Raw genomic sequence first — 16,205 nt, 5'->3', positions numbered from 1 at the left:
CCTCGGTTAGGTGAAACTTTAACTAAATCTAACATTTAACTTTCTAACTTTCTAAACTTTTTAACTCCTTAACTTTATAACTCTAATCTGTTACTGATGACTCTTGTGAACTCCTAGTTAGTGGAAACTTTAACTAACGCAACATTTCTGATTGGTTGTCCAGACTCACCTGGCTCTGCCAAAAGTAATGATTTCAGATGGGGGTTCAACAATTAGTGATGGGCCCCAAAGCCCGGCCCCTCCTCTAGGATGTCCACACTGCCGTCTCCAGCCACGCGGCAGAGTGGAGCTTCTTGATGGTCGTTTGAGCATGGCGGCGCGAGGGACCAGGCTGAGTCAAGTTGGCGACGTGCTCAGGTGCAGGCTATTGAGAATGTGATGAAGTTTCACCGCCTCCACCTGCGCTCGTCCTCCCAAAGAAGACGAGTTTCTTCCTCATCTGAGGGCAGAGGCAGGACGGGACAGTCCGGGGATGGCGCCCCCCTCATTGAGCGATTAGCCCATGTGACCTCTGGAGCTGGAGAGACCGTCGGAGAGCGTCGATGAGAAGGACCGATGGCCACGAGAAGAAAACAAAAGAAAACAGAGGAGGACATGAGGAGGGGCGCTCTGACTGACACTGAAGGGGCTTCAATACTGACAGGAGAATCTCACAGTAGAGACAATTATCAGTTAGGGTTCAATGGAAGTTTCTCTGATGTTTGACAGAAATAAAAAAAAGAATCAGCAGCTGACAGGAAGTTAAAAATCTGTCAAAGTTCAAAGAGCAGCAGGTTCTTGAATCTCCTTGGTTTGCAGGACCAGTGCTAATGTATCCGTCCGGTTTGATTTGTATTTGACCCTGATGGCTCTTGATATTCATGATTGCTCTGGCGGGGGCCTGATGGTTTTGGTGGTCTGAGCTGAATGAACACCAGCTGTGCAGGGTCACTATACTCTCCCTCTCTGCTTGTTACTGTAAGTATACTCATGTCTGTTTAATCCCTCCCTCATTACACAGAGGTATTCCCTGTGATTCACACACACACACACACACACACACACCACACTGTGAGAGAAAGTCTCTCAGAATATCTCAGGACTGTTTTGGTGTTTCCTCCTGAATGAACGTCACGACAGAACAGAGAGGAGGAGGCAGGAGGGAAGAGGAGGGGAGGAAGAGTGTCCTGATTCATTTATACCACACACACACACACACACACACACACACACACACAAACACACCAAACACACACACAATGGTGACTCATGACAGCGTCATCACGCTCACGTGGAGAGAAAACTCTGTTGTTGTGAATGTAATTTACTGAAAGACTTTGGTGTTATATCAGAGTCCTGCACACAGCAGATGGAGCTCGCTCAGAACACACACACAACACCACACACACACCCACACACACACACACACACCACACACACACAGTGGACATCAGCACACCCCTTCTATGGTGAGAGTCGGTGTTACAGCGCCACCTATCTGAGACCTGTCTGTCTGAGCAAGAAAGACACTTAGTGTTACTATTATGGGCAAACGTTTCTCCTGGTTGAAGTCAGACTGCGGGGGCCAATATCGGCGGGTATTTGATTGGTGATAAATACAGAAATTATATACAGTATATCCTCAGAACTTTGTGGTTCTCCATAACAGACATTTGAAAAACTATTTTGAACAGGTCTATGCCAAAGATTATTACAGTTGTCCATTAAAAAATTTAACTTAAGTATAAAAATATCAGCAGTAAAGTGGTAAAGTCCTATAGTTAGAATCATGAGTATTCAGGAATGGTTCTTTAACCGTTCAGAACTGAATTAGGGAGAATCTTACATCAAAATGATTGTATGAACATGTCTGTATTGGCCCACTGGTTTTATGTCCTTACTGCAGGGTTTTTAAGTCGTACTGTCGGTTTGCCCTCTCTATATACTTAATCCACATGGTTGATTGCACTTACTGGATCTAGTTTGAAGCAATTTCCACATTTTAATAAAAGTAAAAAATGCTTAATGTCAAAACCTTAAATTGGATATGATGTTTGCTGGATTTGAAAGTCAGAAAAATGTGCGTGGCAACCCATTTGTTTTTGTTTCAGTTGTTTTCATCTTGCTTCTCATTTTTATCTATGTCTTTATGAACTAAAAACAAGTTTAATAATGAACAGATTTCTGGCTGTTGTGATCTTCAGTAGTTTTTGTAACACTTTTTAAAAAAGGTTTTTTAGCATAATAGACACTACATAAGACAGTACACAAACTTACACATCCAAGACTAACAAAATGAAGTACATTAACAGTCGCACAAATAACATTAATAAAATAATTAAATTAATACACAAAATGTGGGTAGAGGCTAGGTAAGGAATATACAAACATGTAGGCAGATATGAAAGGCTTCAACCTTCTCCCAGCAGCAGGGACCAGGAGTGCCTATAAGATGCCACATGTTCCGATAGTTAAGGAAAACAGGCCCCATACTTTTTTAAATAGTTCTGTGTTCCTTTAATTGAATAGGTGATTTTCTCTAAGAGACACAGGCAGACAGTTCTTTTAGCCATTTACCAATACTTGGAATGTTACATTTCTCCATGAAGTGCTATCAGACGTGTTGCCTGTGCAGACAAGATTTTAAAAAGATTTGTTCTTTATTCCTGATGTTGTGTTATTGTGGGGTAACACCCTAACACAAGACGCCTGGGGGCTCCATGCTAACTGCATGGATAGAATCTCTTGTCAACATTTAACCTCTCCCAAAAACGTTTCTTATCTGGTACACTCCCAAAACACAATGGAAGAACGTTCCCTTGGACATGATCCCACATTAAAAACATTAATTCTGGGATATTACCATTTTAAAATTGTTTAGCTTTCTGGAGTATATATGTACACATTAGCCAGTTATATGTAAGAGCTTTAAGACGGGTATTTCACGTTTGGATTGCCGCTTTCTTGCAGTTCGCTACAAAATGTCAGATTCATGTTAATGTTTATTTAAAGACATTTAAATTTGTGGAAAACAAATTGGTAAAAAAAAAAAAATTGGAAATATAAAAATGTAATGATCCCCTTGCAGTACCTCTGCGGACCTCCTAGGGGTTGCGGACCCCCTGTTGAAGACCTCTGCTCTAAGGTTTAGGCTTCAACAGACATTTGGTTTTAAAATGCAGAAACCAGAAACAAACCTTTGAACCTAGAGTGTTCCCACAATAGGGATGTCGGGATATACGGTATTGACAAAATCCATGGTATTTAAAAAATAAAATATTGATATACTTTTAATTTTACATATAAATATATACATATATTTAACCTTAAAGATGTCAGCCTTTTTATCAGCCGAGAGAATTCATCATTGTTCTTGTTGCCGCTGTTTACGTTTCTCCTGATACAGGAACGCACAACAGTGTTTCTGTTGGGTTTCTTTGTCATGATTAGCATTATGCACTAAGCTAAAACTGCATTTGTTGTGCATAATGGCATATATTATCCTTGAATTCTGAATAATATTGATATTAGCCTTGTTGTTTCAATGGCTTTTTCGTGTTTGTTGTGAGGCTGAAGGTGGAAGTTAATCCTTTACATTAATTAATTAATCCTTCATCACAATAACTCACTGGTTTACAGTTCTATGTGGGTTATACTTTTTGTAAAGGTGATACTCTGTTTATCTGTGTCCTTCTATTATTATTGTGTCTTTTGTTGATGGAGTTGGGGATGACAAAGGAGTTTGAAACATTTTATTTGAGTTATGTTGAGTTGTATTTTAGGCTGTTTTCAGGACGTGTTGATGCGATGTGGTCCAGTCCAGAGTGCTTTGTGTTTGCCTCAGCAGCCGTCTTTGTGTTTCTTAAATCAACTCGTCGACTCAGCGATGAGTTTGTAGGTCAGCAAACAACAGAGCATTGCTATGCCAAAAGGCCCTGCTTCCCTTCGACCTGCAAGATTGAACTTGACCAACATCCAATGGCAGAGCGGAGGAGGAGGAAATGGAGGAGCCAGTTTGAACCAGCAAATAAAGAGTCAAGTGTCAGGTTTCTACATCGCTCTCTCTGTGAAAGTGTGAAAGCAGAGCGGAGAACATTCACCTGAAGAGGAGGCAGAGAGGCCGACAGTCTGGATCATCAAATATCTAAGGACCTAAAACACTGAATCTGAACCTGGTTTCACATTCAGAAACAGCATCAAGTGATGACTTAATGTAATAAAGGAGATACACTTAAAGTCGTTCTGAATGTACAGTTTGTATTGATGTCTCTCGTCCTCTGAGAAGAGGAATGTTAAAGTTAGTTTAATGTGATCCGCTCTGTTTCTACTAAATAATGAGATGATTGTTAAAGGTTGACAAACACCATTGTTTAATGATGAAGCTAAAAAATTGGCAAAAATTCAAATAAATTATTAAAAGTTGACAACAACATTTCTTCTTTACACAATAAAGCAATGAAAATGTTTTGTGTTTTTGTTTCACCAGTTAAATAATTTATACAAAAAATATTCACAGCTCGTTAACTGACAAATCGTCTTGTTAATTTATTGACAGCTTGTTAGTCTCGTTAATTAACTCACAGCTTGTTAACTGACACATTGTCTCATTCATTTATTGACAGCTTATTAACTGACACATCATCTAGTTAATTTATTAACAGCTCGTCAACTGACACATCGTTTAGTTAATTAACTAATCAATTCATTAATTGCTTGTTTGTACTTTGAACCAAACTTTCATCTTCTGTGTCGACTGTCTTTGGCTTTCTTCCCAATCTAAAGGAGAACAGTTAGCATGGAATATAAAACATTTTTTTTTTATAATAATAATAATAATTATTATTATATTAATAATAATAATAATATTGTTTGGCTCCAGCAGCCGGTTGAACATTATTCTTTCAAGTATGTCAAAAACATTTTTAAACAGTTTGAACTTTGACAATAGAAAACAATAGACAAACAATAAACCACACATATAAATGTAGACAGATAAACTTTGCAGGAGCTGTTGCATAGTATTTTCAGGTCGTTCCAATGTGGAAAAGAGTCTTTCCCAATAAGAAATATGATGCTTCGTCACTAAACACAAATACTGATATTTGTTGCAGTATTTCCATCAGTTTATGAGCAGCCGCACTCCTCCACGATCATGTTCTGGATGTCTTTCTTGATGATCTTCTGCTCTTCATTGTAGTACAGCATGGACATAGCGCGCAGCCTCGTGGGAACACAGCACGACTTGATGTTTTGAAACGGGCTATAGCCCCTCATACGATAATGATTGATAACGGTAGAGTGGAAGGACAGGGACGAGCCGCTAAAGCTCGCCATGTGGTTTGGACAGTCGCCCTGGCAGTAGTTGGCATGGTAACCGGATGGAGCGATAATCCAGTCGTTCCAACCGATATCTTTGAAGTTCACGTAAAACTGTCGTTTGCAGCAGACGCGTATTTTCCCGTCGCATTCCAGACCTCGTTTGACTCGTCGCTGAGTTGCCTCTTCTCCAGCTCGCAACACCACCATGAGGAATGGTCGGTGAGACTGATCTCGCCCGCCCGCTTGCTCGCCGACCGCAGGCATCAGAATGGGCGAGGCTCCAGCCTCGGTGCACAGCGGGCAGGAAACCCGCAGCCCGAGTAAGCTGCTGCCGCCATCCAGCAGAGTCTGTACACTGCGGGAGACGGCGAGGGTGTGCCAGCCGCTGCGACGAGTGTCCACCATTTTCTCTGAAACACAGTCCTCTTTCTCATCATCCGCGTGATGAAGCCGCAGCGCCACTTTGCCTTTCACTCGGATTCCCTTTGACATCTTCAGGAAGATCCAGACATTCGCCTGTTCCACCACCAACGATCCGCCGCCCTCCTTTGAGATGTCAAAGGTCACCGTGTTCAGAGAGGCTCCTGCCAAAGAAGGCACAGTTAGCATGTTAGCAAGAATTACCCAAATCCATCAGTATGAACAGATCAGCAAAAACATTAATGTTCAGTCGATAAAAACAAAGACATTGTGTAACACCACGCTGTAAAATAAAGTTAACAAAATGTAACCTTTTGATTTTCAACAGAGAAAATAAAGATATTCAGGTTTTCTTTGTCACTCACTGAGAAGCTATTTTATTCTAACTCTACAGAGAAACATTTCACTGAAATGAAAAGATAATTTGAAGAGAACATCGTAAGAAAAACAGTTTTGGACCTGCTGGTTTTTGTCTGAAGAAACCGTGACCCTGCTGTCTGAACAGCCCCCCCGCTTTTTGTCTTCCTGTCATTTGAATGAATGAACAAAGAAAATGTCATTAACAGTAAAAGCATGAATGGAGCCGCTGCCTCTAAATATACCCAATATGAGTGGAGACACTAAAAAAAGAAAAGCCTGGTTTCAGGGAATGTTGGTAACAAGGACACACACAGACACACACACACACGCTCTTTGTTTCCTGCTGCATAATTACTGAGGCCCAGATTTGTTTGAATGGAGAGATTATTTACGGCCTGAGACCACTCGGTATGCCCCCCCCCCCTCGTTACTGTCCTCTTATTTCGGTGAGCCTTTGAGGGACATTTTTAATTAAAGACTATTTATAGCACAAAGACATTCTGTACATTTATGGAAGCAAACAAGTCAGTTAACGTCATAAACACAACTCTTAAAAAAACAACTGTAACATAACCAACAGACTCTTATGTTGAAATCTCTTCCTGTGACCAACCCGGCTTATAAATTAATGGAAAAGCATTGTGATAAAAACCAACCAATATTAGAGGAGGACTTTTTCAAAATATGTTTTATAAATGTCTTTGTATATTTTTTAACATTTTTATTCTCTCTTTTTAAACACGGCTCAGATGAGGAGTCGCTTTGAGGTCTGACTCTGTTAAACTGGATTTATTCTCCTAATGAACCACTGAGGAGTCTGAGAAGTAAATGTGTCAAAAGTCTAATTCAGTTTGTCTTGTTACAGAACAAGAGACTGATCTCCAGTCACAATGACGTTCAGTTTGAAAAATAATCAATAATAATAATAATAATCAATCAACACGACGTCAAACGGATGATTTGATTTCTGACAGCTCAGAAGTTGTTGCTGCGGTACAGTTGTTATTTTAATATTCCTGAAGTAGTATTTTAATATATAATAACGGTTCTAAGTAAGTCGTGCCTTGAAGTGAAAATGCGATTGCAGACTGTTTACATTAAAAATAAATGTTCTGTATTAAATCATGTCAGGTGTTACTGAGTGCTTCCTCTTCCTCCTCCATGTTGTCTTCACTATCAGAAATCTGCTGAATAATAATGAGAAATCAGTAGGAAACCTGCTGTTACAAGCTTCCGGGCAGTCACCCACTCAAATCCGCATAGTGACTGTGTCTGCCCCACGACCACTGAAATTAATATAATCAATGGTAAACAGAAGAGGAGTTATACATGAAAACCTAATTAAAATAAACACCACCGCTGCAAAATTAAATGTGGGCTCTTAAACATCAGATCTTTCTCATCTAAAGCTGGATTTAAATGATCTCATATCAGATAATAAGATTGATTTATTTTGTCTCACTGAAAGCTGAGACATGAAGAATATGTCTAAATGAATCCACTCCACCTGGTCATATTAATACTCATGTTCCTCGAGACTCAAACCTCTTGATCAATCCTAAACCTAAACTAAACTATAACTCTTTTGAAAGCTTTGTTCTTACGCTCTCAAACCCAACATGGAAAACAATAAAGCCAGTTTTATTTGTTACTGTGTACCGCCATCCTGGTCCGTATTCTGAAGTTCTATCTGAATTCTCAGAACTTTTATCAAATTTAGTCCTTAAAGCAGATAAAGTAATTATTGTAGGTGTAATATTCATGTGGATGTTGATAGTGACAGCCTTAATAATGCATTTATCTCAATATTAGATTCAATTGGGTTCAGTCAAAATGTACATGAACAACTCACTGTTTAAACCACACTCTGGACCTTGTTCTGGGATATGGTGTTGAAACTGAAAGTGTATCAGTGTGTCCACATAATCCTCTTTTATCAGAACATTTTAATAACTTTTGAAGTCCTATTACTGGACTACAAGCCAGCAGGCAGAACATCCTACGCTCGATGTTTATCTGAAAGTGCTGTGACTAAATTTAAGGAAGTGATTCCATCAGCACTTAATTCAACACCAGGACTCAATATCAATATAATGGAGGACTCCAATGCTAACTTTAGTCCCTCCCAAATTAGTCCTCTTGTTGATAGCGCTGCAGCCTCACTGCGAATAACACTCGACTCTGTCGCTCCTCTAAAGAAGAAGATCATAAAACAGAAAAAGAAAGCTCCATGGCTTAATTTACAAATCCGCAAACTAAAACAAAAGTCGAGAAATCTTGAAAGTAAATGGCGTTCCACTAAATTGGAAGAATCTCGTTTAGTCTGGTTAGATCATCTTAAAACGTATAAGAAGGCTCTCCGTAATGCAGAGCAGCTTATTACTCTTCCTTAATAGAAGAACATAAGAACAACCCCAGGTTTCTGTTCAGCACTGAGGCTGACAGAGAGCCGCAGCTCTACAGAGTCTTCTATTCCTATATCTCTCAGTAGTGACGACTTCATGAGCTTCTTTAACCATAACATTATAATTATTAGAGACTAAATTAATCTCCTCCTGCCCTCAATCAGTAATGACTTCACTTCAACCGCCGGAACCTTAAAATCATTTGTAACTCCTGAAATATATCTAGACTGTTTTACTCCAATCAACCTTAACCAACTAACTTCAACAATCTTATCGTCTAAGCATCAACCTGTCTTTTAGACCCGATTCCAACTAAAGTGTTTAAAGAAGTTTTACCCTTAATTAACACCTCGTTATTAAATATGATCAACCTGTCTCTATTATCTGGCTACGTACCACAATCCTTTAAAGAAGCTGTAATAAACCACTTCTTAAAAAGCCTAGTCTTGATCCAGAGGTTTTAGCCAACTATAGGCCGATATCTAACCTTCCCTTTCTCGCTAAGATCCTTGAGAAAGCAGTTGCAAAACAGTTGTGTGATTTTTTACATAATAATAGTTTATTTGAGGTTTTTCAATCTGGATTTAGAGTTCATCATAGCACAGAGACGGCAGTGGTGAAAGTTACCAATTACCTTCTAATGGCATCAGACAAAGGACTTGTCTCTGTTCTTGTCTTGTTAGACCTCAGTGCTGCTTTCGACACTGTTGATCATGATATTCTACTACAGAGACTGGAACATTGTTTTGGCATAAAAGGAACCGCACTAAGCTGGTTCAAGTCCTATTTATCTGAGCGATCTCAATTTGTATCTGTTAACGATGAATCCTCCATGACAGCCAAAGTCAGTCTTGGAGTTCCGCAGGGTTCTGTACTTGGACCTATTCTATTCACCTCATATATGCTTCCTTTGGGCAATATTATAAGGAACCACTCTATAAACTTTCATTGTTATGCGGATGATACCCAATTATATCTATCAATTAAACCAGATGAAACCAATCAATTGGCTAAACTTCAAGCCTTAAGGACATAAAAACTTGGATGTCCTGCAACTTCTTGATGTTAAACACAGACAAAACTGAAGTTATTATACTTGGCCCTAAACGCCTCCGAAACGCATTTTCTAATGACATAGAAGCTCTGGATGGCATTAATTTGGCCTCCAACACTACCTTAAGGAATCTTAGCGTTATCTTTGATCAGGATCTGTCTTTTAACTCCCACATAAAACAAATCTCAAGGACTGCCTTCTTTCATTTACGTAACATTGCAAAAATAACATCCTCAAAATGATGCAGAAAAACTAGTCCATGCATTTGTTACTTCAAGGCTGGATTACCGCAACTCATTATTATCAGGTTGTCCCAAAATGTCCACTAATATTCTTCAGTTGATCCAAAATGCTGCGGTACGTGTATTGACAAGAACTAGGAAACAGGCTCATGTTACTCCTGTGTAATGTTAAATAATTATATAATGTATAATGTCTTTTAAGCTACTAGATGCATACATTTCCCATGGGATGAATAAAGTACCTACCTACCTTACAAAGCAATTAATGGTCAGGCTGCAGCTTATTTTAAAGATCTCATAGTACCTTATAACCCAACTAGAGCATTGCGCTCGCAGAAAGCATTGTTACTTGTAGTTCCTCGAGCAGGGGTCGGGAACTTTTTTGGCTGGGAGAGCCATAAAAGCCAAATATTTTTTTATGCATTTCCTTGACAGCCATATATTTAATACATTTGAATGCAACTTTATGCGTGCATTTTTTAAGAATAACACGTCTCTGAGTACTAATAGCGGTATCAGTGTTTCATTGAACAGGTGCTCTTTTATTAAATAAACTAAACGCTTACGTTATTTATCTCATTTATGTGCACGTTTCAGTGTTTACTGCACGGGTGTCAAACTCAAGGCAATTATATCCGGCCCGCGAGAAAATATCATATGTCTGTCATAACTGGCCCGCCGGTTTTGGTAATTAAATCAATGCATGGCACAACCACGGGAAAACACATTTGAAGAAGTAACTAAATATGTGAATGGAATGAAAGTTTATGGAAAGCAAAGGGAAACACACCACATATCTCTGGGACGAAAGTGGCGATGTGAGCTGACCTGTTTGTGCGACATAACGAAGCATCTCACTGTTAAACCTGCAGCTTCAGGGCCGTGTGATCACGGACATGTATGATGCAGTGAGAGCTTTCTAAGCCGAGATGCCTGTGGGAGACACGGATGCAGCAAGGAAACTTTGGTCACTACATGTTTCCAAACACTGACAAACCATCTCCACTGCTGTGTTCCCAACAGCATTCTGCTGATAAACTGAGTGCATTTGCCGACTTTGCAGCTCAGAAATTTAAATTGAACTTGAAAATTTGAACTGCTCAGCAATCCGTCCCCTACGCACGCACGTGTGAACACACCTTAACCTACAGCCAGAGACAGAGTGGTGGAAAGGAGAGGGGAGAACTAAAAACAAATCTGCTGTTGAATGTTTTACTTTAAAATGACACAATATAATTATTTATTACTTGTTAATCATGTTAAATGTCAGCTCAAAATTGTCTGCGAGCCATATTGCGTTATCGGAAGAGCCATATATGGCTCGCGAGCCATAGGTTCCCGACCCCTGTACTAGAGTCTCTAAGAGTACAATGGGAGCCAGAGCTTTCAGCTATCAAGCTCCTCTCCAGTGGAACCAGCTCCCAGTTTGTGTTCGGGAGGCAGACACCCTCTCCACATTTAAGAGCAGGCTAAAGAATTTCCTTTTTGATGAAGCTTATAGTTAAGGCTGGCTCAGGCTTGCCTTGGACCAGTCCCTAGTTATGCTGCTATAGGCTTAGACTGCCGGGGGACTTACACCTCTCTCCTTCTCTTCCTCTCTCCTCATCTTCCCTCCTCTCCCTCTCCCCTCCTCTCCCTCTCTATCTGTATGCATTTATGTAAATGTTTGTTATTAACTCAGCATCTGTGTCTCTCATGTGGCAGGTTGCCACTGTTAAAGTTTATGTCTGGATCATGAATCATGGCTGCGCCTGCTGCCCTGGTCCTGTTAATATATTTTTGTTTTCTTATTTATTTGAGACACCGGGAAGCCTTTTTGACATCATGCTGGATTCATCTTTTTTTATCACACCATCATTTCTGTCACATGGATGGTGTATTTGTACTATGTTGTTTATCCTATACACACGTCATCTATTGCACGTCTGTCCATCTTGCGAGGGGGATCCCTCCTCAGTCTCTCTCTGAGGTTTTTTAAATTTTTCCCCCTTTAATTGTGAGTCTCTTTTTAGGGAGTTTTTCCTTGTGCGGTGCGAGATCAGAGGGTCTAAGTACAGAGGGTGTCATATGCTGTACAGTCTGTAAAGCCCACTGAGACAAATGTGTCATTTGTGATATTGGGCTATACAAATAAATTTGATTTGATTTGATTTAACCTCCTCAAATGACTCCATTGAAAATGAAGGAGCAGCAGCTCTACTCTGGACTAACTTTGGATGTCTGCGCTCCTCATCCAATCTCTAAGGCTGAAACCAGCCACCCTGCGAAGGAAAGTAATTTTGTCCACTTGTATCTTCTCCTCATTACAACAGTCCGATCGAATCGGACTGTTGTAATGAGGATCATAAAGTAGGATGCATCACTACTTGTACCAAACTACTTATTCATCTCACGCTCCATTTTACCCTCACTAGTGAACAATACCCCGACACACTTGAACTCCCTAACAGTAACTCAATCCCAAACCGGAGGAGTAATCCTCTGTTTTCAGCCAGAGAGCATCTCTCATCCCAACTCCTTCCCACTTGGCTGCAAACAACCTCATTGCATGCTGCAGGTCTCCCTCTGATGAAACCACCATAACACATCATCTTCAAAAAGCAGAGACGCAATTCTGAGGTCCCAAAACCAGACCCCCTCCTCCCCCCCGACGACACCCTGAGATCCTGTCCACAAAGGGACGACCATGGGGGCCGACACCCGCTGGAGACGTGTTTAACTTTGTGCCAAGTACATGGACACAGCTTTTACTTTGTTATACAAGGACCGGGTGGCCCTCCATCCACCTGCAATACCCCCCACAGGACTCCCCGGGGGACACGGTTGTAAGCTTTGTCCATGTCCACAAAACACATGTAGACTGGATGGGCAAACTCCCATGACCCCCCAAACAGACACACACTGCTCGTCCTGAAGTTAAGCCTCCTTTCAGCACCCTGGAATAAACTTTCCTGGTGACGCTAAGCAGTGTGTTACCACCCTCCGGTCCCCTTTAAAAAAAATGAGAACCACCACCCGGTCCCCGACCTCCAAACCTCACTGACAACAAAGTCCAGAGCCTTCAGCCTCTCCAGGATAATCTTATCCAGCCCTGGCACCTTGTCGCTGACCAGCTTTATGTCTACCTCAGCATCCTCTGCCAGGGATATGGTTAGTCTTCCCCCGAGTCTTCTAACTCTGCCTCCTCCACAGAGGACGTGTTGGTCGGGTTCAGGAGTTCCTCAAATTGCTCTTTTCACAGCTCGATAATATCCCCAGTCTGGGTCAGCAGTTCTGCTCCCTGCAGAACTCAGTCTGAGCCAAACCCTGCTTTCCCTTCCTGAGTCGTCTGACGGTTTGCCAGAACTTCTTTGAAGCCAATCGAAAGTCCTTCTCCAAAGTCTCCCCGAAATCCTCCCACCCCCGGGTTTTTTGCTTTGACCACCGCAGCCCTTTTGGCTTCAGAACCCCCCAAGGCCAACCAAGCCCGAATGGCATCCCTTTGCAGCTTGACCGCCTCTTTCACCGCTGGTGGACACCAGCAGGTTCTAAGGTTACAGCAATGAATGAATGAATGAATTAAGGGCTGAAAGAATAAATGAATGGATTAATGAATGGAGATTAACTCTCACTCAGAAGACAGAACAATAAACTCGACTTGATCTTTGGATCATTTCTAATAACCTTTTTCTGTCAGTGCAGCTCATCATTTCATCCAAACATAAATATAGACAGACAGTCTGAGTAAAATCAATATAATCAGTCTGTCTGAGTGTGGAAATCAGTAAACAAACTCTTCGTATTTTTGTGAATGAGCTGATAACAGAGCACATAGACAGACAGACTTCTCTAATGCAGCTGATGGTCAGAAAACCACAGTCGGGTCTGAGTGTACTGCCTTTATTGAACTCTGAAACTCTGTAACTTTTTTTACTTTTAACTGTAACTCTTTCACTCTGTAACTTTGTACCTTTTTAAACAGTAACTCTGTAACTGTATAACTTTTTAATTGTAACTGTTTTACTTTTTTAACTATGTAACTCTACAACTTTTTTACTGTAATCTTTTTACTTTTTAACTGTAACTATGTAAGTTTTCAACTTTAACTCTGTAACTGTAACTCTGTAACTTTTTAAATCTTTAACTCCTTAACTTTGTAACTCTGTAATCTGTTAATTTATACTCTGTGCTGAACTCCTCGTTAGTGAAACTTTAACTAAATCTAACATTTAACTTTCTAACTTTCTAACTTTTTAACTTCTTAACTTTCTAACTCTAATCTGTTAACTGATACTCTATGCTGAACTCCTAGTTAGTGAAACTTTAACTAACGCTAACATTTCTGATTGGTTGTCAGACTCACCTGGCTCTGCAAAAGTAATGATTTCAGATGGTGGTTCAATTAGTGATGGGGCCCCAAAGCCCCGGCCCTCCTCTAGGATGTCCACACTGCCGTCTCCAGCCACGCGGCCGACGTGGAGCTTCTTGATGGCGTTGAGCAATGCGGCGCGAGGGACAGGCTGAGTCAAGTTGGGCCGAGTGCTCAGGTGCAGCATATTGAGAATGTGAAGTTTCACCGCCTCCACCATGTCGCTCTGTCCTCCCAACGAAGACGAGTTTCTCCTCATCTGAGGCAGAGCGCAGGACGGACAGTCCGGGGATGGCGCCCCCTCATGGAGCCGATTCGCCATGTTGACCTCTGGAGCTGGAGAGACCGTCGAAGAGGCGTCGATGAGAAGACCGATGGCCACGAAGAAGAACAAAGAAAACAGAGAGGACATGATGGGCTCTCTGACTGACACTGAAGCTTCAATACTGACAGGAGAATCTCACAGTAGAGACAATATCAGTAGGGTCAATGGAGTTTCTCTGATGTTTGAACAGAAATTAAAAAAAGAATTCAGCAGCTGACAGGGAAGTTAAAAATCTGTCAAAGTTCAAAGAGCAGCAGGTCTTTGAATCTCCTTGGTTTGCAGGCCCAGTGCTAATGTATCCGGTCTTGATGTATTTGACCCTGATGGCTCTGATATTCCTGATTGCTCTGGTGGTCCTGATGGTTTGGTGGTCTGAGCTGAATGAACACCGTGTGCAGGGTCACTCTACTCTCCCTCTCTGCTCTGTTACTGTAATTATACCTCTCTGTCTGTTTAATCCCTCCCTCCATACACAGAGGTATTCCCTGTGATTCACACACACACACCACACAAACACACACACACACACACACACACACACACACACACACTGTGAGTAAAGTCTCTCAGAATATCTCAGGACTGTTTGTGGTGTTTCCTCCTGAATGAACGTCACGACAGAAGAGGAGGAGGAAGGAGGGAAGAGGAGGAAGAGTGTCCCTGATTCATTTATACCACACACACACACACACACACACACACACACACACACAAACACACCAACACACACACACACTGGTGACTCATGACAGCGTCATCATCGCCTCACGTGGAGGAGAAACTCTGTTGGTGTGAATTTAATTTACTGAAGACTTTGTTGTTATAATCAGAGTCCTGCACACAGCAGATGGAGCTCGCTCAGAACACACACACACACACACACACACACACACACACACACACACACACACACACACACAGTGACATCAGCACACCCTCTACTGGTGAGAGTCGGTGTTACAGCGTCCACCTTATCTGAGCCTGTCTGTCTGAGCAAAAGAAAGACACTTAGTGGTTACTATTATGGCAAACTGTTTCTCCTGGTGAAGTCAGACTGCGGGGCCCAATATCTGCGGGTATTTGATTTGGTGATTAAATACATAAATTATATACAGTATATCCTCAGAACTTTGTGTTCTCCATAACAGACATTTTGAAAACTATTTTGAACAGTCTATTGACCAAATATTAGTAAAGGTTGTCCATTAAAAACTTTACTTAAGTATAAAAAATATCAGCAGTAAAACGTGGTAAAGTCCCTATAGTTAGAATAATGATGTATTCAGGATGGTTTCTTTAACCGTTCCAGATCTGAATTATGGAGATCTTTACATCAAAATGATGTATGAACATGTCTGTATTGCAATGTTTTTATGTCCTTACTGCAGTGTTTTTAAGTCTGTACTGTCGTGTTTGCCTCTCTATATTACTTATATCCACATGGTTGATTGCACTTACTGGATCTAGTTTTGAAGCAATTTCCACATTTTTAATAAAAGTAAAAAATTGCTTAATGTCAAAACCTTAATTGGATATGTATGTTTGCTGGATTGAAAGTCAGAAAAAGTGTTGCGTGGCAACACATTTGTTTTTGTTTCATTTGTTTCATCTTGCTTCTCATTTTTATCTATTGTTCTTTTATTGAACTAAAACAAGTTTAATAATGAACAGATTTCTGCTGTTTGTTATCATTCAGTAGTTTTTTTTAACACTTTTTAAAAAATGTTTTAGCATATATAGACACTACATAAGA

General features: G+C 40.7%; 1 protein-coding gene across 1 annotated transcript; it reads right to left on the bottom strand.

Moving 5' to 3' along the window:
- Nucleotides 1-4,403: 4,403 nt before the first annotated feature.
- Nucleotides 4,404-14,539, bottom strand: inhbab (inhibin subunit beta Ab). The gene is made up of 2 exons (XM_029426824.1): nucleotides 14,122-14,539; nucleotides 4,404-5,882 (listed from the first exon to the last, which is right to left on the bottom strand). The coding sequence occupies exons 1-2, from the start codon at nucleotides 14,537-14,539 to the stop codon at nucleotides 5,104-5,106; spliced, it is 1,197 nt and encodes a 398-aa protein (XP_029282684.1). The 3' UTR covers nucleotides 4,404-5,103.
- Between the last annotated feature and the right edge of the window lie 1,666 nt (nucleotides 14,540-16,205).

The sequence above is a fragment of the Cottoperca gobio genome, unplaced genomic scaffold (genome assembly GCF_900634415.1).
Source record: "Cottoperca gobio unplaced genomic scaffold, fCotGob3.1 fCotGob3_242arrow_ctg1, whole genome shotgun sequence".
NCBI lineage: Eukaryota > Metazoa > Chordata > Actinopteri > Perciformes > Bovichtidae > Cottoperca > Cottoperca gobio.
Note: the sequence above shows the minus strand (reverse complement) of the source record. Positions and strands in the feature narration are given on the sequence as shown.

Excerpts from the sequence above, each read along its gene's own strand:
- inhbab (XM_029426824.1), bottom strand. The coding sequence starts at position 14,539 with ATGTCCTCTCTGTTTTCTTTGTTCTTCTTCGTGGCCATCGGTCTTCTC. Across the intron at positions 5,883-14,121 it reads CATTACTTTTGCAGAGCCAG|GAGCCTCTCTGAACACGGTG; the intron begins GTGAGTCTGACA and ends CTTCTTTGGCAG.